The following is a 23,783-nucleotide window of genomic DNA, read 5'->3' on the forward strand; positions in this document are numbered from 1 at the left end:
CTGGGGGTGGAGGGGCAGGGAAGATTCCTTCGCACACCACGGGACTCGGAGGCTCTTCCCGACCTCGACCTCCTCCATGCAGGGCAGAAGAGGAAGCTGCCAGGCGAGGTGGGAAATCTCTCCCGAGAAAGGGGATCCCCGTGGCCGCTACTGTCCCTCTCAGGCTTAGCTGGCTTCCCCCCTGCTGGCAAAGGGCTTTTTCCTCCGAGTGGGGAAGGGAGGGGTTTGGGGGAGGTTCCGGACGGGAGCAGGGCGGGCCGACGGCGTTGGGTTCTCCATCGGGTACAAATCGCCCCCCTCCCTTACCATCCCTCCCCAAACCCCGCCGAGCACCGGGTGCGGATCCCCAATCTGGGCCCAGACCCTCAGCCCCCTTCCCCCTCTTCCCGAGTATTAGCGGAGGCGGCCCGGGATCCGCTCGCCGCCGCACGTTTTTTGCCAAAAAAGGCAAGGATGCAGCTGCACGCGCCGCGGGAACATCTGGATCCGATTCCCGGCATGAATGGGTCATGGCCCCGCCTCCCCGTGATTCAAGGGCGGGGGCGGGAATGAGCGAGGGGGGCTATCCCCCAAAATGGGGAGATGGGGCGGAGCGCTGCTCCCCTCTCCCGGCGTCCGACGCCCCTGCCCCTGCGCTCTCGGCGGCCTGCGGTCTGGGCTCCGCGGTCCAGACCGTCGGAGCCCGACTCGTGCGCACTGGCTGCGGCGCAGGCTGAGGCGCTCACGTACCGTCAGCAGCCTTCCCGGGTGGGGGCCCGCGCGCGGGGCGGGCGGACCCTCGGCGCCCTGTGGGGGAGGGGCCCTCCGGTCCGGCAGAACCGCGTGATTATATGTATCTCAAAAGACATCCTCCCAGAAATCCTATGGGGCGGGCGTTTTTCTATTTCACGGAGGTGGAGACTCCACTTGTTAGTTCCCCAAAGTCACATAGGTAGATCCACACTGCCTCCCCGGCCCAATTCGAATCCTAAACTTTCTGAAGCCGTGGTTGACATTTTCTACAAACCTTTACGAATGCCCACCATGTGTGCTTATAATTAATGATTGTATGTAGACATTTTTTGTCCCTTTCTTCCACCAGCCTCTGAGGGCTGGGCTCACGCCTGCCTTGCTCACCCCTCCACTCTCAGCTTCAGGCACTTACTACATGTTCAATAAATACCTGCTGAGGAAAGAGTAGTCCAAGCATAGAAAACAGCTAGTGCAAAGGCCTGGAGGCTTGAAAAAAACATATGGTGTGCTTTGGGGAAGCAGCAAGTAATTTCATTCGGAGGAAGTGCCAAGAGACTAAAACGTCAGGCAGCGGCCAGGTCATGAAACGCCGAATGCCAAGTTAAACAGACCTCACCCTGCGGGTAAAGCAGCCAGTGGAAATGTTTAAGCAGGGGTGTGGGATGATCACTCCGCCGCAGCGTGAATAATGGATTGGAGGGGTAAGATGAGTAGACTGACTTGGAGGCTAGTGCAGTGGTTCAGGTGAGAGCTAATGAGACAGGTGGCAGCAGGAATGGAAAAGACAGGACTCGGTGACTGGTTTGAAAGGATGGGGAAGGAGAAGGTTTTCGGGGAAGGAAGGCATCAGGTGAATGGCGCTTAGGTGGTCCACCCACCAAAGAGGAAAGGGATGTGCAAGTACAACAATGTGTCATTGATTTCAGGATAAACATTTTTCAGATTTAACATCTCAGAAACCCAGACGCAGCGTCTAATCAAGTGTGACATAGTTTAATTGACAATTTTTGTTCTTTCTTTCTTAGTCGACCGTAAAATAATGGTGGCGTTAACATTTAATAGAGTCTCATATTCGATGAAATACGGTAGATCCCAAACCTTTACCCACCACCCACCCTACCCTCCAAAAGATACACGCGCTGAGTCTCCGCAATCCAGAAAAGAAATTTCTTACCTCTTTCCTAGAGGTGCAGGAAAAACTTCTGGGGAGGAGTTGTGTCCGGGGGTCCTCTCCCTAAGGTTGAGGTCTTGCTTAAATTTTTAGACATAAATATGACCCTCACAACACCCCATGAGCAGGCAGGACAAAAGTCATTATCTCTGTTATTTTCCAAACTTTAAAAAACAAAAAGCAATTCATGCTTATTGTAGAAAAATTGGAGAATTCCAAAAAGGGAAGGTAAATCACTAATAACTCCTTGTTATATTATAACCTCCTAGTTCTTTTTTGTTAAGCAGGCATGTGCATATATGTATTTTCATTTTTAGTTTTAAATGAAGAAGTTTTTAAATTGAAAAAGTAATACATGTATATGTTACGAAAAATTTTTCATGCTGTACTTTGGACATATACAAAGAAAATTGTCCCTGCCATACCAGATCTTCCAGTCTGTCTCCTCATAAACAACAATGGTTTACTGTTACTTGGATATCCTTCCAGAAATAATCTCTTTGTGTATTTATTTTTATATACACCGTTGTGCCTCTAGCTTTTTTCACTCTGTGTGGCCATATTTCCATCTGAGTTCATACAGATTTTTTTAAACAGTTTTATAGAGGTATAAGTTACATACCATAAAATTCACCCAATTTGAGTGTACGGTTCAATTAATTTCAGCAGATTTAATAGATTTGTGCCACTATCACCACAATCCAATTTTAGAACATATCTATCACCTCCAAAAGATTTCTTGCGTCTTTTGCAGTTACTTCCGGTCTCACCTTCAGCAGCAGGCAACCACTCATCTACTTCCTGTCTCTGTAGATTTGCTATCCCGACATACACTAATGTCGTTTTTTGTGTCTGGCTTCTTTCACTTAGCATGATGTATTCATGGTTCATCCATACTGTAACATTCCTTTATTGCTGAATAACATTCCATCGTATGGATACACCACATTTGGTTTGTACATTTACCAGTTAATGGCTTTTGGGGGTTACGTCCATGTTTTTCTTGATAATGAATAACGCTGCTATGAACGTCTGAACACATGGACATACGTTTTCATTTCTCCACCTAGAAGTGGACATATAGACTTGCTTCATTTTTTTTTTTATAGCTGTATAGCATTTTACTGCTTGAATGTACCATATTTTATTTAACCAGTCCCCTGCTGATAGACAATTAGGTTGTTTCCATGTATCAAAAAAGAAAAAGAGGGGCTTCCCTGGTGGCGCAGTGGTTGAGAATCTGCCTGCCAATGCAGGGGACACGGGTTCGAGCCCTGGTCTGGGAAGATTCCCACATGCCGCGGAGCGACTAGGCCCGTGAGCCACAACTACTGAGCCTGCGCGTCTGGAGCCTGTGCTCCGCAACAAGAGAGGCCGCGACAGTGAGAGGCCCGCGCACCGCGATGAAGAGTGGCCCCCACTCGCCACAAATAGAGAAAGCCCTCGCACAGAAACGAAGACCCAACACAGACAAAAATAAATAAATAAATAAATAAATAAAAATTTTAAAGAAAAGAAAAAGAGAGAGGGAGAGAGGGAAGGAGGGAGGGAGGGAAGGAGGGAGGGAGAGAGGGAAGGAGGGAGGGAGAGAGGGAAGGAGGGAGGGAGAGAGGGAAGGAGGGAGGGAGAGAGGGAAGGAGGGAGGGAGAGAGGGAAGGAGGGAGGGAGAGAAGGAGAAAAGAAAAGAAACCCGCTATCATCCCCATTTTACTGACGAGGACACCGATGTCCCGAGAAGGAAAAAACGTTGTCACAGGTCACACTGAGAGCCGGAGACACAAGTTCCGGTTCCCCAGCTCCCATCCATGCTCCTCAACTACTCAGTCCAGGTCCCTACCCGCCCGGCCACGCGGCCCGGGAAGCCCCAGGAAGCCAGGTCAGATTCCTTACTGCCAGGCTGGTGGATTTCTGTATGCCCCCTAGAGGCACCTGCAAATCGTTCGGCATCGCGCCACACACCCCCGGCCAGCAGGGGCACTGCAGCCGTCTCCATAGCACTGACTGGGTCTCCTGCGGTGCTCACTTTTCCTCGAGTCCCCGAGGAACTTCCGGCAGCCGCGGAACTTAGGTGACGCCGGACGCGCCTCTTAGGGACGCGGGCGCGCAAGGCAGCAGGAGTTGTTTCCGGCCGTGTCGGTGTTCTAGCTTGATTTGAGGCAGCGGCGGCGGCGGAGGAGGGAAGATGGAGACAATTCTGGAGCAGCAGCGGCGCTATCACGAGGAGAAGGAACGGCTCATGGACGTCATGGCTAAAGAGATGCTCACTAAGAAGTCCACGGTGAGTGGGGCCTGGGCAGGGGCTACCCCTGAGGCTGGGCCCCATGCGCGGGTTCAACCTCTGAGAGTTTTCTTCGGTCCTCAGACCTGCCCCGCGCCCGCCGCTTCCCGGGGCTCCCTACCCGAGCTCCGGCCTAGGTAACCTTCCCCCGGGCCCAGCGCCCAGAGGCTTCTCTGCTTGGGCCGCTAAGACCTGAGCGGATAAGCTCCGCCCTTGGGCGGCCTTCCCAACTCCAGAATTCCGACTAACGGTGTCTTGTGTCACCGTTTGCCTTTCTTCAGCTCCGGGACCAGATCAATTCTGACCACCGCACACGGGCCATGCAAGATGTGAGTGCCCCGCTGTCCACTTCTCTTTGGGTCGCGATGGGCTGGAAGAAGGGGGCGGGGGGGTCACCTGGAGCCCTGGACAAAGGTAACCGGGTTGGCCAGTCGAGGGTTTGTATGCCTGCCAAAGGGTGCTTAACCACCCTTGCTCGCTTCTGTGAACGGGGAACTCTCATTCATTCTTAATTACTCGGAAAGATGCCCCTTAGAGCATTCTGTATCCTATGGGTGTGCAATGAGTAGTTACCAGGAGTCAACCATTCAGGCTTAGAAGGTACTCTCCCTTCTCCCCAAAAGAGAATGCTGTGTATTACTGTTTTCCTCCCAGAACACTGTATTGAAGCATTTGAAGTATTTTTTGCCTACCACACTGCATTTTCCTACTAATAGTTCAATTTCTTACTTTTAGAAAAGTAATTAAGATCAAAATACTGATACATTTTTATCTTAAAGCTAAGTGGTAGGTAAATGGAGGTTCGTTATACCATGCTCTCTGCTTTTGCATGTTTGAAATCTGTTTAGAAAAGAATAAGAGACCTAATCAGAGTTTCTAATTTGGAAGAGATAATTAATATTACAAGCCCCTAATTCCTTATCTAAATTCCCAAATCCGAAATACTCTGAAAACAAAAGGTTTTTTTATTTGTTTGTTCTGGTAATTGTTTGGTGGCAAAAATCTGACTTGATCTGAACAGATGGGAGGCTTTTTATGGTCTTTATCACATTTAATAAATAATGCATAAGTTTCACTGCAGAACTATCAACGTGTGTTCCAGATTCCGCTAGGGATATTGCATGCAGTACCTTCCTGAACTTAAAAATTCCAAATTCTGAAACAAATCTGGTCCCAGAAGTTTTGGAGAAGGGACTACGTACTCGTACCATCCTGAGTTCGAATTCAAAAGAAACTGTGTGATGTTTTATTTAGTCTGTGCACTCCTCAGTCAAGCCTTTTGAAGTAGTGAAAATCATCTTGGACCGTTCTTTTATCTTTGAGTGTCTTAGGTGGGAACTGCTGTTTACCAAAGGGTGACAATGGCTCTCTTTTATGACTCTTCTAGGGAGAGTTAAATATAGGAACTTTCTGCCACCCCTAAAATCACATCACTTAATCTTCAAAATGACCTGTTTTAAAAAGTAACTAGGAACCAGTGCTGTCTGTTAAAGGTACCAGAAAGAACAGGAACTTTTAACACCATATCTCTTGAGCTTTCCCTGGGCTTTGACAAGAGAGCCTTTGTTGGTTGCTTGGGTCTAAGTTGTACAGATTGCTTCATCCTGATGGGTTTGTGTTTGCCTTTCAGAGGTATATGGAAGTCAGTGGGAACCTGAGGGATTTGTATGATGATAAGGATGGGTAAGTGACAGTCACAGCCAATCCAGGAATTATTGCTTTTGAGGAGCCATGGTTAAAGGACTGAGTTTGTGTTCCGTGTTCTCTGGATTTTTTCTGAAATTGCAGGTTACGAAAGGAGGAGCTCAATGCCATTTCAGGACCCAATGAATTTGCTGAATTCTATAATAGACTCAAACAAATAAAGGAATTCCACCGGAAGCACCCAAATGAGGTATGACCTCAGAAAGTATTTTCTCCAAACCTGTCCAAAGAGCATATAAAGGAAAGGTGTAAGGAAAGTGGAGATTGCCACTCAGGTGTCCCTTCAAAAAAGAACTCGCCAGTTAGCTGCAAGCAGCGAAGTTAGGTGACATCCTGCAACTCCAGTGCTTTCAGGATCTCCCTCAGCTTTAAGCTAAGGCCGTTCTCTTCCTGGGCAGCCCCCAACCAGTGACTGAGCACAGTGGGGGTACCATGGCCTGGTTATTTCTGCCCATTGTGAGACTCTTCTAGTGAGTAATCTTTGCTCCAGAGTTCCTCATTGGGTTGGTCAAGAGTTTGTCCTATCTTCATCATGGTCTGGGCTCTCCCTGCCCAATCCTCCTCTCTCCTTTTTATCTTTAATGGATAATACCCACCCAATAAACCACTTGTGCTCCTAACTCTGTCTTAAAATCTGCTACCTAGAGGATCCAACTAACACAAAAAGGCTTTACTCGCTTCCAGTGATCATTACACCTTCATAATTCAGCCCAGAGGCCTACTCTTTCATGAAAATGCCTTCCTAGTCTACTTTACTCCCCCAATTAATCTTTCCTATCTTTATGATTCTGTCATATTTTATGACAATGAACGTCTGCCCCACTATATTGTAAAATGATAAGGAGCAGGGATTATATCTCAGTTATTGAAGAATCCATTAAGCATTTTACACAGCTGACCAAAGGAATTCCAGGGGAAGGGGGAGCGAGGCATGGCTGTAGGATAAGTGGAGAGAGATAGGTCAGTGATTACTCTGAGCTTTTATGACTGTGTAACTAAAAAGTTGTTCCCTTGATAGAAATAAGGAAGAAAGAGGTAACCCATTTGTAGTGGAAATGAATTTTTATGTATGTAGATTTTCAGGTGATATTATATCTAGGTAGAAGTGTCCCATGAGCAGTTGAAATTAGGTGACTGGGGCTTGAGAATTACCACATGTACTTGATGGTTGAAGCCACAGATCATAGAGTTCTGGGAGGGAGAGACAGTGTGAAGGGAGACTGTCGGCTTCTGTGTGCCTTGGGGGCACACTCTTCATAAGGTACTTAACTGAAAAGGAGTCTGGGAAGCCATCCATCACAGGTCAAATGGCAGCTCCAGGTAATGTCTTACTGAAGCTCAGCCAATGAGTTTCACAAAGGAAGTCACTGGTATCAGCTGTTGTTGATTGGTAACTGCCAGGGTTGCTACTCTGTTGAAGAAGTGGGAGTGGAAATCTGGTCACAGAGGCACAAGTGGATAATGAGGATACAGTAGTGTGGAGAGTTTAGCATGCATTTGAAAGACTGGCAGAAAAAAGGAGAGGAGAAGCAGGAGGATCATAAGGAAAATAGGGGAGGCATACATATTTAAAGGAGCCGATGGAAAAATGAAGAGACTGAAAATACCAGACAGGAGAGGCTATTTATTGAAGTTAAGTGGAGGTACATGAATGTACCCTCACACACTTACCTATGTCTCCTCATCCCCTTTGGAAGGTAGAGTATTAAGTCTTTTGGTAACCAAGAGAGAAGGCACAAGTACCATTCTGGTGTGTTAACCTTATCCCAGCCCAGGTAGGAAGGTGATGAGGAATAAGTGCTTAAATAAATGATTGGAAGAATGCCTAAGATATACTAAGGGAAAAAAAAATAAGTCTAATTATGTGAGAAACAAAATAATAATCTTGCACTTGCCTGTATGTGCTTGCACAAATACATATATTTAAATACATAGAGCAGTGGTTTCCAAATTTTGCTGTGCGTTTGAATCTGGGAGTGTTTAAAAAGTACTGATACCTCCCCACCACTTCTGATTAAATTGGTATCAAGTGCGTTAGGATTTTTTTAGCACTCTCCCAGGTGATTCTAATGTGCAGCAAAGTTTGGGAATGGCTGACATTTAAAAAAGGTCTGTGGGGTTTCCCTGGTGCTGCAGTGGTTAAGAACCACCTGCCAATGCAGGGGACACGGATTCGAGCCCTGGTCCGGGGAGATCCCACATGCCGCGGAGCAACTAAGTGCCTGCACCACAATTACTGAGCCTGTGCTCTAGAGCCCGTGAGCCACAACTGCTGAAGCCCGTGAGCCACAACTACTGACGCCCGTGCACCTAGAGCCCATGCTCTGCAGCAAGAGAAGCCACTGCAATGAGAAGCCCGCGCACCACAACAGAGTAGTCCCCGCTCTCAGCAGCTAGAGAAAACCCACATGTAGCAGCAAAGACCCAATGCAGCCAAAAATTAAATAAATGAATAAATAAATAAATTTATAATAAATAAATAAATAATAAAAATTAAAAAGGTCTGTTGACAGTGGTTAGCTATTCCCAGGAGAATTATTAAAGGGGAACCTTGATTTTTTTTTTTTAATATTATTAATTTGGTTGCACCAGGTGTCTTAGTTGCATCATGCGGGCTCCTTAGTTGCGACACACAGGCTCCTTAGTTGCGGCATGCGAACTCTTAGTTGCGGCATGCATGTGGGATCTAGTTCCCTGACCAGGGATTGAACCCAGGCCCCCTGCATTGGGAGCACAGAGTCTTTTATCCACTGTGCCACCAGGGAAGTCCAAGGGAACCTTGATTTTTTTTATATATGTATAAATTTATTTGTTTTATTTATTTTATTTTTGGCTGCGTTGGGTCTTTGTTGCTGCACGTGGGCTTTTCTCTGGTTGTGGCGAGCGGGGGCTACTCTTCGTTGTGGTGTGCAGGCTTCTCATTGTGGTGGCTTCTCTTGTTGGGAGCATGGGCTCTAGGTGCGCAGGCTTCAGTAGTTGTGGCGCACGGGCTTAGTAGTTGTGGCAAACGGGCTCTAGAGCGCAGACTCAGTAGCTGTGGCACACGGGCTTAGTTGTTCCGCAGCATGTGGGATCTTCCCGGACCAGGGCTCGAACCCTTTTCTCCTGCATTGGCAGGTGGATTCCTAACCACTGCGCCACCAGGGAAGCCCCGAACCTCGATTCTTTTTTCATTTTGTCTTTTTGTGTTATTTGAGTTTTTGTGAGCATGTGTTATTTTAGCAATTTTTAGTTAAAACATGCAAAAAGGAAAAGGAAAAAGCAAGGTAATTAGAAAACAGAAGAAAGCTCCTAATGAAAAACCAAGGCCAAATAAAGCGTTAGAAATCCAACTTTCTATATAGTCCATTCTGTGATATTGCAACTTCTATGTTGAAAAACCCACCTGAGCTTTTCTCCTTTTCCCATCAGATCTGTGTGCCAATGTCAGTGGAATTTGAGGAGCTCCTGAAGGCTCGAGAGAATCCAAGTGAAGAGGCACAAAGTAAGTAGGCTTTAATGTTTCTATCCAGCACTAGCAGAAGTACAGGTTAATGACCAGAGCTCAGATTTGCCCTCAGAGTCCTGGAAAAAGGCCCCAGAGAAATTTATAGCCAGGTTCCCTTACTGATTTCCTCTTTGCTAGACTAGAGAAAAGTCTGGACTAGATTGTCATCCTGAGTCGGCCTTGGACAAAATAGTGATTTTGTGCTAGCCCAGCTCAAATTCACTCACCTGGAAAAGTGAGGTCTGTTCACTTTGTGACTAGAGGGAGGATATTTGGGTAAAGGGCTGCATTATGAAACAATGCAGTCCACTTGAAAAGTCAAGTCCAAGAAAGTGGTCTTTAGTATCTGAATCTTGATATCTGATTCCTTCAGATTTGGTGGAGTTCACAGATGAAGAGGGATATGGTCGTTACCTTGATCTCCATGACTGTTACCTCAAATACATTAACCTGAAGGCCTCTGAGGTAAGACCCAGGAGAGGGGAGAGTGGTTCTGATTCTAGGGGTGAGTCAGGACACTGGGCTGGGGCTACTAGACCTGAAACAGAGTGTCTTCCTTTTGTTCTGGAACTGTTATGTAAATATTAAAGAGGTGATGTGCTTTCTTGGAATGAAACACTTTTCAAAGTGAAAGTCGGGTTTCTACAGTGAATACAATAAGCATATTTTACTTATCAATAAATTTTATTTTATTAATACAACAAGCTTATTTTGCTTTTGTAAAAATAAAAAAATTTTTTAAATTCACAAGTACACATCAGGCTTCTGTGTTAGGCACACATAGTAGTAGGTACATGAAAGATACAAAAACATAATCTCTGCCAGGAGGGCTATTTAATATCTTTAAAAAGGTATTAGAAAATAACTTACCATAAGAGCTGAGGTTTAATGTGACAGTCTCAGGGTCACAAGGAAATACATGATGAAATTTCTCTTGGGGTTGTGAGGACATGTCTCAAAAGTTGTGACTAAACTTTAAGCTCCATGAGTACAGTCCTGCATCTGTCTTGTTCTCATCTGTATCCATGTACTTGGTCCAAAGATATTCAGTAAGTGATTGAATGAGTGAACAAATGGCACCTTCTGGGACCTTATTTTAGGATGTGTAGTGGGTGTCAGTCTTTAAACAAGTGCCCATATATATTGGGTAGGCCAAAAAGTTCATTTGGTTTTAAGTAAATATAAAAGACATTTTTCATTTTCACGAAGAACTTTATTGAAAAACATATTCACTAACTGAATGAACTTTTTGGCCAACCCAGTAGTAATGTTCAACAGATGTTTCTTTTAGCTTATGGTTTATTGACTTGATCTTTATTTCACAGAGTTAATTGTGTATCTGATATTCTGCTCAGTCTAGTGGAATTAACACTCAGTGCAGGAATTAAATGTTAGGGGAGGAAAAAGACTAAAGTGAGCTGGGCCTTGTTACTTTGTTAGGCAACACTCAATTTTAATCTCATTTATTGGAGATTATATTGCAACTTGGTGCAAACACCTAACTGAATCTCTTGTCATTTCTTTTCTCTTTCCAGAAGCTGGATTATATCACTTACCTGTCAATCTTCGACCAGTTGTTTGACATTCCTAAAGAAAGGAAGAATGCAGAGTATAAGAGGTAGCCATTACTAGTTTCTAGGCCTCTACTGGATTTAACTAGAAGATTGTTTACTGAGAAGGTTTGAGGGCAGTTTTGAATTTTGTTGCATGAAAGGCATATATGAATGACTTTCAGGTTTGTTGGAGGATAGGAATTTTGAATGACATGGTTTCAAAACCATAATACTCTGGCTCTGGAAGAATGTGTGTCTATGGGCACATCTGCAGTCTTAGACCCATACTGTTCTTAATGTTGTCTCATTGTAGAAGGAAGTCTCCCATCCAGGTGACTCTGTGTCTTTGGGGTTGAATGGGAAAAAATTAGACTTTCTCAGATTGTGATTGAAGTGAAGTGCCTGGGTCTGATGTATAGATTTAAGTTTTGTTTGTGTTATGCCCCTGGTTAGTAATCTGTACTCTACCTTCCTCTCTTTTTCTCATTTTCTTTTTACCTAAAATCTTTTATATGTGAGTTAAGACTTTAGTATTTGGAATTGTATCATGAGGATGAAAGAAGATAGGAAAGGTCAGAATCAAGATGACATATTAGGAGAGGGATTTCCCTGGTGGCGCAGTGGTTAAGACTCCATGCTCCCGAAGCAGGGGGCCCGGGTTCGATCCTTGATCCGGGAACTAGATCCCGCATGCATGCTGCAACTAAGGAGCCTGCCAGCTGCAACTAAGGAGCCAGTGAGCCACAACTAAGACCTGACACAACCAAATAAATAAATGTTTAAAAAAAAAAGATGACATATTAGGAGAAAGCCAATTGTACGCTCATTTTTTAAAGTAGTATTATTACTTGAAAAAACTAGTTTCACTGGAATTATAAGTATGTTTTACAGGGCATAACAGTATATCAAAAATAGAAACCTTGCTGTCTCTGTGTTATTTACTCCTCTGTAGATATCTGGAGATGCTGCTTGAGTACCTTCAGGATTACACAGATAGAGTGAAACCTCTCCAAGATCAGAATGAACTTTTTGGGAAAATTCAGAATGAGTTTGAGAAGAAGTGGGAGAATGGTACTTTTCCTGGATGGCCGGTGAGCTTCAGTGGGGGTGTGGGTGGAGGACATGCCAGGGACGTAAACTAATTATTTTACTTTAATCTTGAGCCTCTGCTTTAGGGCATGAGGTGCTGATCCCTTGGGATCAGTTATGGCCATGAGATGTTGTCTGCCAAGTATGCTGGGTTTTCTCTGTGTACTTTGAAAGAGATTTGTCGGGGCCCACTTGCCATTGGCTGGGCCCAGGAGTTTCACCAACCATGTCATTACTGCTCTGTGGTTCCGAATGACCGAAAACTGATATAATTATATGCTAGAAATCTTTATGTTTTCATTCCTGGGGACAAACTTGAGTTTTCCTGAAATCTCTGGGAGAGTTTTTCAATCTGGTTTTTTCTGCTCTGCTCTTGTAGGCATTTGGCTGTTATTCATACATGTGTATAAGGGGCCAACCAGCACCTGATACACGAACACCTCATCTTACTGCACTTTGCTGTCTTGCACGTCTCAGATGGTGCATGTTTTACAGATGGAGGGTTTGCAGCAACCCCGGGTCAAGCAAATCTATTAGTGCCATTTTTCATTTTGTTATTGTGGTCTGTGATCCGTGATTTTTGTTACTACCAAGACTCACTGAAGCCTCAGGTGGCGGTTAGCATTTTTTAGCAATAAAGTATTTTTTTTTAAATAAATTTATTTGTTTTATTTATTTTATTTTTGGCTGCACTGGGTCTTCATTGCTGCTCGCGGGCTTTCTTTAGTTGCAGCAAGCGGGGGCTACTCTTCATTGTGGTGCGCGGGCTTCTCATTGCGGTGGCCTCTCTTGTTGTGGAGCACGGGCTCCAGGCACACGGGCTTCCGCAGTTGTGGCACGTGGGCTCAGCCCTGTGGCTCACAGGCTCCAGAGCGCAGGCTCAGCAGCTGTGGCGCACGGGCCCAGCTGCTCCATGGCATGTGGGATCTTCCCAGACCAGGGCTCAAACCCACGTCCCCTGCATTGGCAGGTGGGCGCTCAACCACTGCGCCACCAGGGAAGCCCCGACAATAAAGTATTTTTTAACTAAGGCATGTACATTGTTTTTTTAGACATAATGCTATTGTGTACTTATTAGACTACAGTATAGTGTAAACATAGCTTTTATATGCACTGGGAAGCCAAAAAAGTCATGTGACTTGCTTTATTGTGATACTCGTTTTACTGTGATGGTCTAGAACTGAACCAGCAATGTCTCTGAGGTGTGCCTGTGCTTTAGGTGACTCCCTTGCCTTCATTCTAAACCTGGGTGTTAATAAACATCATATTGTTCTTTCCAGAAAGAGACAAGCAGTGCCCTGACCCATGCTGGAGCCCATCTTGACCTCTCTGCATTCTCCTCCTGGGAGGTATGTTTTCTTTATCCACTGTGCTGGTCTTGCCTGTTCACTCCTCAGAGGGATCACTTGGTCTCCTGTTTTTAATGTGATAGACTTATCATGATAAGACATCAGTTCTTGGGGCCAAGCATCTACAAAGAATGTAGAGAGAGAAAAAGAATAAAAAGTGTATCTAACTTCTTTGAAAACTGTAAACTAAAAATTCTAACCATCTTAAGCTGTAGTGGAGGTAATGGAACACTACCAGTATGGTTATGTATGAACTTAACCCCCAAGGCCTCCTTGGAGAGTTGGGGCATACTGCTAGGAGATTGGCTGTGGAATGTGTGGTCTTGCCACAGCTTTAGGAACACCCACACCCCAGCCTGCAAAGACGAAGTTTCAGCATTTGTTGTTTCTCCAAGTCTATTTATATAAAATTGTAACTTGTCTCTTTCATACAGGAGTTGGCCTCCCTGGGTCTGGACAGATTGAAATCTGCACTCTTAGCTTTAGGCCTGAAGTGCGGCGGGTAAGAGGCTGGTCTTTCTATCGGAACTGTCTCATTTACTGTGTGCTTCACAATCTTCTAAGTGGCTCTGATTCCCTTCTTTCTGTCATCCCCCACTGCAAAGATAAGCAAGCCTATAAAGTAATCCTGAAATCCTTTGCCCCTTGTGTCTACTTAGGACCCTAGAAGAGCGAGCCCAGAGGCTATTCAGCACCAAAGGAAAGTCCCTGGAGTCACTCGACACCTCCCTGTTTGCCAAAAATCCCAAGTCAAAGGGCACCAAGCGGTGAGTGGCTGGGGCCGCACCTCTGCTGACACCTTAAAGTTTTTATTCCCATGCAGAATTCTTACCACAACAGAAATTTTAAAGCCTGTTTTATCACCGCTATTGATCCATCGAGAGCCAGTCAGCTCCTTCTCTCTGCTAATGGCAGAGCGTGCTCTCATTGTTATTATAAACCAAAGACAGTCTGTACTCAGCTGACTGAGAGTGGGTGACGTCTGTAAAGTTGAAACTGGGCCCTGGGTACCTTTTGTTACCTCTGTAGGTTATAGAAACTAAGTAGGTTCAAAAATATTTTTCTAAGTACGTTTTTGCTAATGACAGTTGAATCTATTCTTGATCCACATGCTTGTACAGGGGTTTTTTAAAAAAATAAATGTATTTTATTTTTATTTATTTTTGGCTGCGTTGGGCCTTTGTTGCTGCGCGCGGGCTTTCTCTAGTTGCAGCGAGCGGGGGCTACTCTTCGTTGCAGTGCACAGGCTTCTCATCGCGGTGGCTTCTCTTGTTTCGGAGCACGGGCTCTAGGCGTGCGGGCTCAGTAGTTGTGGCTCGCTGGCTCTAGAGCGCAGGCTCAGTAGTAGTGGCGCACAGGCTTAGTTGCTCCACGGCATGTGGGATCTTCACGGACCAGGGCTCGAACCCGTGTCCCCGTGTTGGCAGGTGGATTCTTAACGACTGCGTCACCAGGGAAGCCCTGTACAGGGTGTTTTTTATATGTGGTTTTCCTAATTCTCAAAACAATCCCAAAAAGTTATCCTGATTTTTTGCAGATAAGGACTTAGAAAAGTTTTGGAGTGTGTCTGTTATCTCACAGTTACTAAGGAGCAGGGTCAGGATTTGGGCCCAAGTCTGCTGGTTCCAGAGCTTGCTCTTCTGTACCACATTTCCTTTGTATGTTATAATCATGGAAATTTAAATACCTGGATATGTCTTTCACCTTCTAGAATGAGGTCAGAGAGGAAGCTTCCATGCATTCTAAGAAATAACCTCAGTACTTCTATCAGCGAGTCCTGAGCTGAACAGAGCATTTGCTTTCACAACGTGGTATTTCTCACATGCTTGTAATTTTTAATGCACCCATGGAATAAATGTTCCCAGATATACGGAACAGGGCATTGGGTAAAAGAACCCTTGAGTGATAGAGTTTATTTCTTATTTTCAGAGACACTGAGAGGAACAAAGACATTGCTTTCCTAGAAGCCCAGATCTACGAATATGTAGAGATTCTTGGGGTGAGTAACGGACTCTGCTGAGGGCTGTAAATGCTACAACATGGGGAAGTAAGAGAAATATGAATTTGTAGGATTTTTTTTTTTAGGATTGCAAGAGGAAAGATACATATCAAACTACTTCAGCAGAAAATTGGGTCCTCCCAGGGTACTTGGCCCTTCACTGAGGTGCTGTTCTGTTCTTAGGTGTCTGTTGTTAGGTGATATTCCCAAGGTTGCCCAATCGCGTGAGGCTAGGCAGAGAGAATAGACTCCCCTTAGTATCCAGATTCTTTGCCTGAGCTCTGGAGTATACCCAGGGGTGACCCAAGAAGCAGACACTCAAAAGGCAGATAAGAGTAGCTTTTCAGATGTGACTTATTCTGAAAAGGCATTCCTTACGTGTTCACAAGATTGTGCGAAACTTCTTAGGGCCAGGAGGTTAGTGGTACAGAGCTGGCTGTGAGCTGCTCCTTTCTGAATATTCTTTCAAGAAGAAGCTGAAGTGGGGGTTGTGGGTAGAAAAAGGCCTAACCTGACCAGGATGCTTATCTCGGAGAGAAAGAAGGGACGAGTGGGAGGAAATGACTCTTTCAGGGAAGAGAAGGTGGAGGAAAAGGCACCACTCACCCAGAGAAGGTGGTCAGTGTCTCTGGGAGTCCTGCAGAGGACTGGCCTTTCTAATTGTCTGCTTTGTGTAGTTTTCAACCACTCTGAGCCTTTGCCTCTGCAAATGCTCACATGGTGCTTTGAGTGAGCAGGTGGCGCCGGCTCAGATAGCTGGTCTACGTGTCTCTGTCAGTTGCCATGGACATTTTCATTCTGCCCTTGTTTGAGGACCACTTATATAATAGCTTATAAAACTAAGATTCATCTTTTTGTTTCCTTCTATTACAACTGCTTTTGGTAAGAGGAGGCTAGCCAGACATTGGATACTGGGGGTACTTATATTCTCCACAGTAAACCTGCACTGTGCTAGGGTGGGCAGCAGTCTGTGTTGCCAGTCCTCTGAAGAAGACTGAGAGGCAAATTTGTGCCCCTGACACAGGTGTGCCCACTACTTCTCCCTCCTTTGAGAGCATTTTGCTTTCCCTGCCAGGAGGTGGCACTCTTGTCTTTCGAATCCCAGCCAGTTACAGCCAAAATGGTTTCTAGATGTTGCTCTTGTTATGTACTGATATTATTTTTACCATTATTTCACCATTTATTGGTACCTGTTGGTTTCCAGACATTATGCTAGATCTTTGGATACAGTGGTGAATATGACACAGCCTCTTGCCCTCGAAAAGCCCACTTTGCAGCTGAGGGCTACAAATAACTGCAGTATAATGTGACACCTGCTGTAGTACATTGAGATTGAGTGTTCTAAGTAGAAAGAGGGAGATAAAAATGTTCCAGGTAGAGGAAACAGCAAGCAAGAAGGTAAAATACGATGAAAGGAAATAATGAGGAAACCAGTGTATATGGGTGTGCCTTGTAAGGGAGGGAGTGGTCAGAGAAATTCGGCAAGTTATGTTGGAAATTGGGACCTTGTCCTTTAAGCAGCAGAAAGCCAATAAAAGTTCTTTAAGCAAAGTGCACCATTAGATTGGTTTTTTTGAGCAGAAAAATCTGGGGACAGTCTGGAAGCTGGACTGGAATGAGGAGAGACTCAGGGCAAGTTAGAAGGTTGCCATCTTGGTGAGGACGGTAACAGTGGGAAGGAGAAGGAAGGACCGGTTCAGGAGATATTTTGGAGTCGGAAGAGAGAAGACTGTTCTCTGTTGTTCTGTGATAGTTCGTGGCCTCAGGCGAGTAACTTAGGCAAGTACTTTATAAAACCTTTGACTTTTTCCTTTAGAATCAGGGAAGAATCATTCCTCTGCTGATGAGGAATTCTGATTTGAAGACATGACTTTCTCTTTGTTCGACAAGAAAGAAAGCCTAATCCTTTGAAGCGAGGGGTCAGCAAGGGTTATAGCAGAATAGGAAAGTTCCCTTCTTGTCCTGCACTGTTCTCTGACTTCCCTTTTCATTTATGGGCTTGGCTTAGGAACAGCGACACCTCACTCATGAAAATGTGCAGCGCAAGCAGGCAAGAACCGGAGAGGAGCGAGAGGAGGAGGAGGAAGAGCAGATCAGCGAGAGCGAAAGTGAAGATGAGGAGAACGAGATTATTTATAACCCCAAAAACCTGCCCCTCGGCTGGGATGGCAAAGTCAGTCCCAGCGCTACCATCTTTCCCTCATATCCCATTTTGGAAGCAGATGCAGACACTAGTCTAATACTGTTTTTTATCTGATTTCTTTTAGCCCATTCCTTACTGGTTGTATAAGCTTCATGGCCTGAATATCAACTATAACTGTGAGATCTGTGGAAACTACACCTACCGGGGTCCCAAGGCCTTCCAGCGGCACTTTGCTGTAAGGAATTCAGAGCCATTTCTCCTGGACGTTGAAGCATGAAACATGAGTCTTTTAGAGAAGAGGATAGGAGCAGCCTGAGAGGATCACTAGTGTCCAGAGCCTAAGAATCAGAGAAGGAGTGGATCTAAAGTCCAGCATGTGGCATTTGGCCTCTGGCACCAGTGCCAGCCTTGGTGGTGGTAGTACCTGAGGTGGTTTCTGGAGGCATCCCACCACTCTGCTGTTTGAACCTCATTTCTGTTTCCTCTTGCTTGCTCTTTATTTTTCTTTTTGCCTGACTCCTTGGTCATTTCTCTATCCTGTTGCTAGTACTCAGGACCAAAGAAAGGGCTGACCGCCTCCTTCTTTGGGTCTTAAATGGGCCTTTGCCTCTTGAAAAAAAGAAACGAAGAGGATGACATTTATCAAGCTATTCTTGAGAGAAAGCATTATCTGGGTGGTACTCCAGTAAGTGAATTCACCCTTGTTTTGTTTTTGCCTTCAATTCTTAGTACTTGGAAGGAAATTTTACAGAATGGAAGACTTGCCAGATGTAGCCAAGGATGGCGAATTTATATGAACTCCTCTCTCTCTCCCTCAGACGTACATATTACTAATTGATCCTGGGGTCTTTTCCACCAAGCTCCTGAGTACTCACTGAATCTTTCTCAACACCACCTCCAACGAATTAGAATTGGCATCCAGGGCCCATGCCATTTGCTGTCCCTGAGCCAGAACTGTCGTTGCATCAGCATCTCTTCCTGGTCTCTTTCGTGTCCTTGCCTGTATCTGATAAACAGTCTTCTCCTTTACTTCCAAAGATGACGCTGACCAGCCATCAGTAACGCTTACTCATGCTGGTGGGGGGTGTTGCTTGGGAGGTGACTGGTGAGTTGTGGTCTTGACACAGGTTTTGTCTGGATCTGGAATCTAGGTTTTTTATAAACCAGCCCAGTGAGGCAAACAGTGCAGTGCTGCTTTGAAGTAACGGCCTCTTGTCAGTCACAGCCAGCTGTCTACAAACAAGAGCCACAAAAGGAACGCTGCCTTTAGGTGGAGCCTTTTGCAAAGGGTCAGGGTAGGGCTTATGAGTAGAATGGAGTTAGTGCTCAGTGTTCAGTCATCCCATTTCACATTGTCCTCTTGCTTCTCCCAGGAATGGCGTCATGCTCATGGCATGAGGTGTTTGGGCATCCCAAACACTGCCCACTTTGCTAACGTGACACAGATTGAAGACGCCGTCTCCTGTAAGTAAGCTTTATTGTTCCCAAGGTCAGACCTACAGTTCACTGTCCCGATACCCTGGTGTGTCCAGGCCTAAGGGCAGCAGGTTGTGGATATGTACAAACTACTACAGTCCTACATACATTCACTGCTTTTTGAGGGGATGAATTAGCCAGCAGTACTGATTCTTTCTTCCTTGAGAAGAGCTCTGTGCTGACTATAAAACAGCTTTTTGTTTTTTTCCCCCTCAGCCGTGCCGTGCAGCTTGTGGGATTTTAGTTCCCCGACCAGGGATTGAACCTGGGCCCTCAGCAGTGAGAGCTCGGAGTCCTAACCACTGTACTGCCAGGGAATTCCCGAAAACGGCTTTTAACTGGGGTCTCTGAACTCCCCTGCATGCAAGATTTTGAGTGAATGGGTTTATGTATATTTTCTGAATTTACTTTACTATGTTAACTGCAGATATGAAGGAAGAAGTAGAAATGGTCTCAGTAAACTTATTTCTGAGGTGACAGGTCAGATACCCAGCAACACGGCAGCAAAATACCTCTTGGAGAAAAAGCCAAGTGCAGCGTGTGTCCAGGAGTGTGTTGTTGAAGCGCCCAGGGACCTCAGTCAGGCTTCCTGTTTGCCTGGCAATGGTAGCTTTTGCCATCTTTCTCACAGGCTGCTTATTTTCTTTCCAGTTTATCTCTTCTCTGTCATGTTTTCACTGTTAGTGGGTTAGACTGTGAAGAACGTAATTTTACCACTCCACTTTGTTAAATTTCAGGCACTCCCTGTGCATATCACACTACTCCACTGCCTGTTCAGCTAACTCCTTTGGCTCCCAGCTCTGGGGTGGTTCAAATCCTCCGTGGCAGAGCCAAGTAGAAATGACCTTCTAAAGAGCTCCCTGATCCCTGATTTAACCTGTGGACTCAGGGGATTCTTTCATTGAGTTTTTTGTGTGAGTCAACTTTGGGGACTCTTCCTTGCTGTTTTTTTTGTTTTGTTTTAATACTTCTTTAAAAATTTAAATTTATTTATTTTATTTATTTATTTTTGGCTGCATTGGGTCGTCGTTGCTGTGCGCGACTTTCTCTAGTTGCAGTGAGTGGGGGCTACTCTTTGTTGCCGTGCACATGCTTCTCATTGCAGTGGCTTCTCTTGTTACGGAGCACGGGCTGTAGGCACACGGGCTTCAGTAGTTGTGGCACGCGGGCTCAGTAGCTGTGGCTCGCGGGCTCTAGAGCGCAGGCTCAGTAGTTGTGGCGCACGGGCTTAGTTGCTCCGTGGCGTGTGGGATCTTCCCGGACCAGGGCTGGAACCCATGTCCCCTCCACTGGCAGGCGGATTCCTAACCACCATGCCACCAGGGAAGCCCTCCTTGCTGTTTTGTCTGTCTTTATTCATTTACAAGTTGGGATATACAGTTCCTCTAATCAGAATTTAAATGTATCTTGTTGTCAGATTATCCAATTAGCCTCTTCATTTTTTGCCCTTCACTCTGTTGGGAGGAAATTAAAATAATAATGAAATGTCATAGAATCATAATGCTGCATTTTGAATGCAGTCTCATTTTTAGATGTATTTTCTAGCTGCATATAACTAGTAAATAGATCACCGTTCATTTTTGTGTGTATTTTCTCTCTCTCTCTTTTTTTTAATGTATTTATTTTATTTATTTTTGGCTGCATTGGGTCTTCGTTGCTGCGTGCAGGCTTTCTCTAGTTGCAGTGAGCGGGGGCTACTCTTCGTTGTGGTGTGCAGGCTACTCATCGTGGTGGCTTCTCTTGTTGCGGAGCATGGGCTCTAGGTGCACGGGCTTCAGTAGTTGCAGCACACGGGCTCAGTAGTTGTGGCTTGCAGGCTCTAGAGCGCAGGTTCAGTAGTTGTGGCACACAGGTTTAGTTGCTCCATGGCATGTGGGATCTTCCCGGACCAGGGCTGAAACCTGTGTCCCCTGCATTGGCAGGCGGATTCTTATCCACTGCGCCGCCAGGGAAGTCCCTCTTCTCTTCTTCTCTCTTCTCTTCTCTTTTTTCTTTTCAATATTTATTTTATTTATTTGGCTGCGCCGGGTCTTAGTTGCAGCATGCAGGATCTAGTTCCCTGACCAGGAATCGAACCCAGACCCCCTGCACTGGGAGTGCAGAGTCTTAGCCACTGGACCACCAAGGAAGTCCCTTGTGTGTATTTCCTTATGTCCTGCAAATTGCCTGAGTTAATTTATTACTTCTGATACCTTGAAATTGAACTATTTTCATTATTTTAGGCTTACAATCATGTCAACTACAAAAGCAAAGGGGATGTTTTAATTAATTTTGTTCCATGTATTTATTTTTGCTAAGCATTGCCCCCAAGTCTTACGTTAAATAGAAGCAGGCAATAAGTCGTCCTTCCCTGGATGCTGTTTTTAAGGACCATGGTGATGCAGCTACACTAATTTTAAAACTGGCTTATGATTTTATTATCACATTCCTCAAAAGAAAGATGACAACATTTTTACTACTTTTTCTTTTATCACGCCTTGAATAAAACAGCATTCCTGAATTATTTCGTACTGGGTGGTAGATATTCTTTTAATGCAGTTTTTTTTGGTTTTGTTTTTGTTTTGGCCACACTGCGCGCCATGCAGGATCGCCAGGGAAATCCCCATCTGTGCATCTTCCTTTTTTTTTTTTTTAATTAATTAATTTATTTATTTATTTTTGGCTGTGTTGGGTCTTCGTTTCTGTGCGAGGGCTTTCTCTAGTTGTGGCAAGCGGGGGCCACTCTTCATCGCAGTGCGCGGGCCTCTCACTATCGCAGCCTCTCTTGTTGCGGAGCACAGGCTCCAAACGCGCAGGCTCAGTAGTTGTGGCTTACGGGCCTAGTTGCTCCGCGGCATGTGGGATCTTCCCAGACCAGGGCTCGAACCCGTGTCCCCTGCATTGGCAGGCAGATTCTCAACCACTGCGCCACCAGGGAAGCCCTGTGCATCTTCTTTAGTGGAGTATTTGTATTTGCCTTGTGCCCATTCTTTCTTTCTTTCTTTCTTTCTTTCTTTATTTGGATGCATTGGGTCTTAGTTGCAGCACGCGGGCTCAGTAGTTGTGGCATGTGGGCTCTAGAGTGTGTGGGCTTAGTTGCCCTGCAGCATGTGGGATCTTAGTTTCCCAGCCAGGGATCAAACCCATGTCCCCTGCATTGGAAGGTGGGTTCTTAACCACTGGACCACCAGGAAAGTCCCTAATGCAGTTATTTACCCTGTGAGGATTCTTTTTAGAAGTTTTGTTTTTACATTCATAAATAAAAGATGTGCTTTTTGTTTTCCTTTCACACACTTGTCAGATTTAGTGATCAAAACCATATTTTTGTCATAAAATCAATGGGATTATGTGCTACATTCTCTTCTGTCATTTGAAACTTTAAATAGAGATTACTTCTTCATACAAGGGGACCACTCTGAGAAGATTCTTTAGTTAATAGCCAATACAATTCCTTGATTTATTATGAAATTCAATATTTTTAAAGTAGGAAACTCAATATTTTTATTCTGAGTTTTACTGTTTCCTCTTTTTTTGATTTGAATTTTATTTATTTTTTTATACAGCAGGTTCTTATTAGTTATCTATTTTATACATATTAGTGTATATATGTCAATCTCAATCTCCCAATTCATCCCACCACCACCACCCCATTACTATTTCCTTTTTACTATTATTTTCTTCAGTCTTGTTTCTTTGTGCTCTTTTTAAGTCTATAATCAAGAACTTACTTTTTTTTCGAGGTATAGTTGATATTAGTTTCAGATGAATAACATAGTCACTCAAAATTTTTATAGATTATGCTCCATTTAAAGTTATAAAATATTGGGGAATTCCCTGGTGGTCCATTGGTTAGGGCTCCATGCTTTCACTGCCGAGGGCCCGGCTTTGGTCCCTGTTCAGGGAACTAAGATCCCACAAGCTGTGCAAAAAAAAAAAAGTTATAAAATATTGGCTATATTCTCTGTGTTGTACAATATGTCCTTGTAGCTTATTTATTTTATACATTGTAGTTTGTACCTCTAATTCCCTATCCTTATCTTGCCTCCCCAACCCTTGCCTCTCCCCACTGGTAACCACTAGTTCTCAATATCTGTGAATCTATTTGTTTTAGTATCTTCATTTGTTTGTTTTATTTTTTAGATTCCACATGTGATAACATACAGTACTTGTCTTTCTCTGTCTGACTTATTTCACTAAGCATAATGCCCTGCAGGTCCATCCATGTTGTTGTAAATGGCAAAATTTCATTCTTTTTTATGGCTGAGTAGTATTCCATTGTATATATACACCACATCTTCTGTATTCATTCATTTGTTGATGGACACTTAGGTTGCTTCCATATCTTGGCTGTTGTAAATAATGCTGCTATGAATGTTGGGAGTGCATGTATCTTTTTGAATTAAGTATTTTTGTTTTCTTCTGATATATACCTAGGAGCGGAATTGCTGGATCATGCAGTACTTCTGTTTTTAGTTTTTTGAGGAACCTCCATACTGTTTTCCATAGTGGCTGCATCAATTTACATTCCCACTAACAGTATAAGGGTTCCCTTTTTCCATATCCTTGTGACATTTGTTATCTGTAGTCTTTTTGATGACAGCTATCCTGACAGGTGTGATGTTTCATTGTGGTTTTGATTTGCATTTCTCTGATGATTAGTGATGTTAAGTATCTTTTCATGTGTCTGTTAGCCATCTGTATGTCTTCTTTGGAAAAATGTCTATTCAGATCTTCTGCCCATTTTTTAACCAGGTTGTTTGTTTTTTTACTGTTGAGTTGTATGAGCTGTTTACATATTTTGAATATTAATCCCTTATCAGTCA

At 44.5% G+C, this 23,783-nt stretch overlaps 1 protein-coding gene across 1 annotated transcript in view; it reads left to right on the forward strand.

Moving 5' to 3' along the window:
• Positions 1–34: 34 nt before the first annotated feature.
• The window catches only part of SF3A3 (splicing factor 3a subunit 3), a 31,650-nt gene continuing 7,901 nt past the window's right edge, over positions 35–23,783 (forward strand). Inside the window, exons 1-16 of the mRNA XM_061186766.1 lie at positions 35–108; positions 3,995–4,181; positions 4,463–4,510; positions 5,812–5,864; positions 5,970–6,075; positions 9,297–9,369; positions 9,746–9,837; positions 10,908–10,990; positions 11,878–12,016; positions 13,295–13,363; positions 13,798–13,865; positions 14,023–14,130; positions 15,293–15,362; positions 17,371–17,535; positions 17,630–17,740; positions 18,879–18,969. Coding sequence (XP_061042749.1) covers positions 4,086–4,181; positions 4,463–4,510; positions 5,812–5,864; positions 5,970–6,075; positions 9,297–9,369; positions 9,746–9,837; positions 10,908–10,990; positions 11,878–12,016; positions 13,295–13,363; positions 13,798–13,865; positions 14,023–14,130; positions 15,293–15,362; positions 17,371–17,535; positions 17,630–17,740; positions 18,879–18,969 — 1,372 coding nt within the window. The 5' untranslated portion in view covers positions 35–108; positions 3,995–4,085. The remainder of the gene's footprint in view (positions 109–3,994; positions 4,182–4,462; positions 4,511–5,811; positions 5,865–5,969; positions 6,076–9,296; positions 9,370–9,745; positions 9,838–10,907; positions 10,991–11,877; positions 12,017–13,294; positions 13,364–13,797; positions 13,866–14,022; positions 14,131–15,292; positions 15,363–17,370; positions 17,536–17,629; positions 17,741–18,878; positions 18,970–23,783) is intronic.

Source organism: Eubalaena glacialis, chromosome 3 (genome assembly GCF_028564815.1).
Source record: "Eubalaena glacialis isolate mEubGla1 chromosome 3, mEubGla1.1.hap2.+ XY, whole genome shotgun sequence".
NCBI lineage: Eukaryota > Metazoa > Chordata > Mammalia > Artiodactyla > Balaenidae > Eubalaena > Eubalaena glacialis.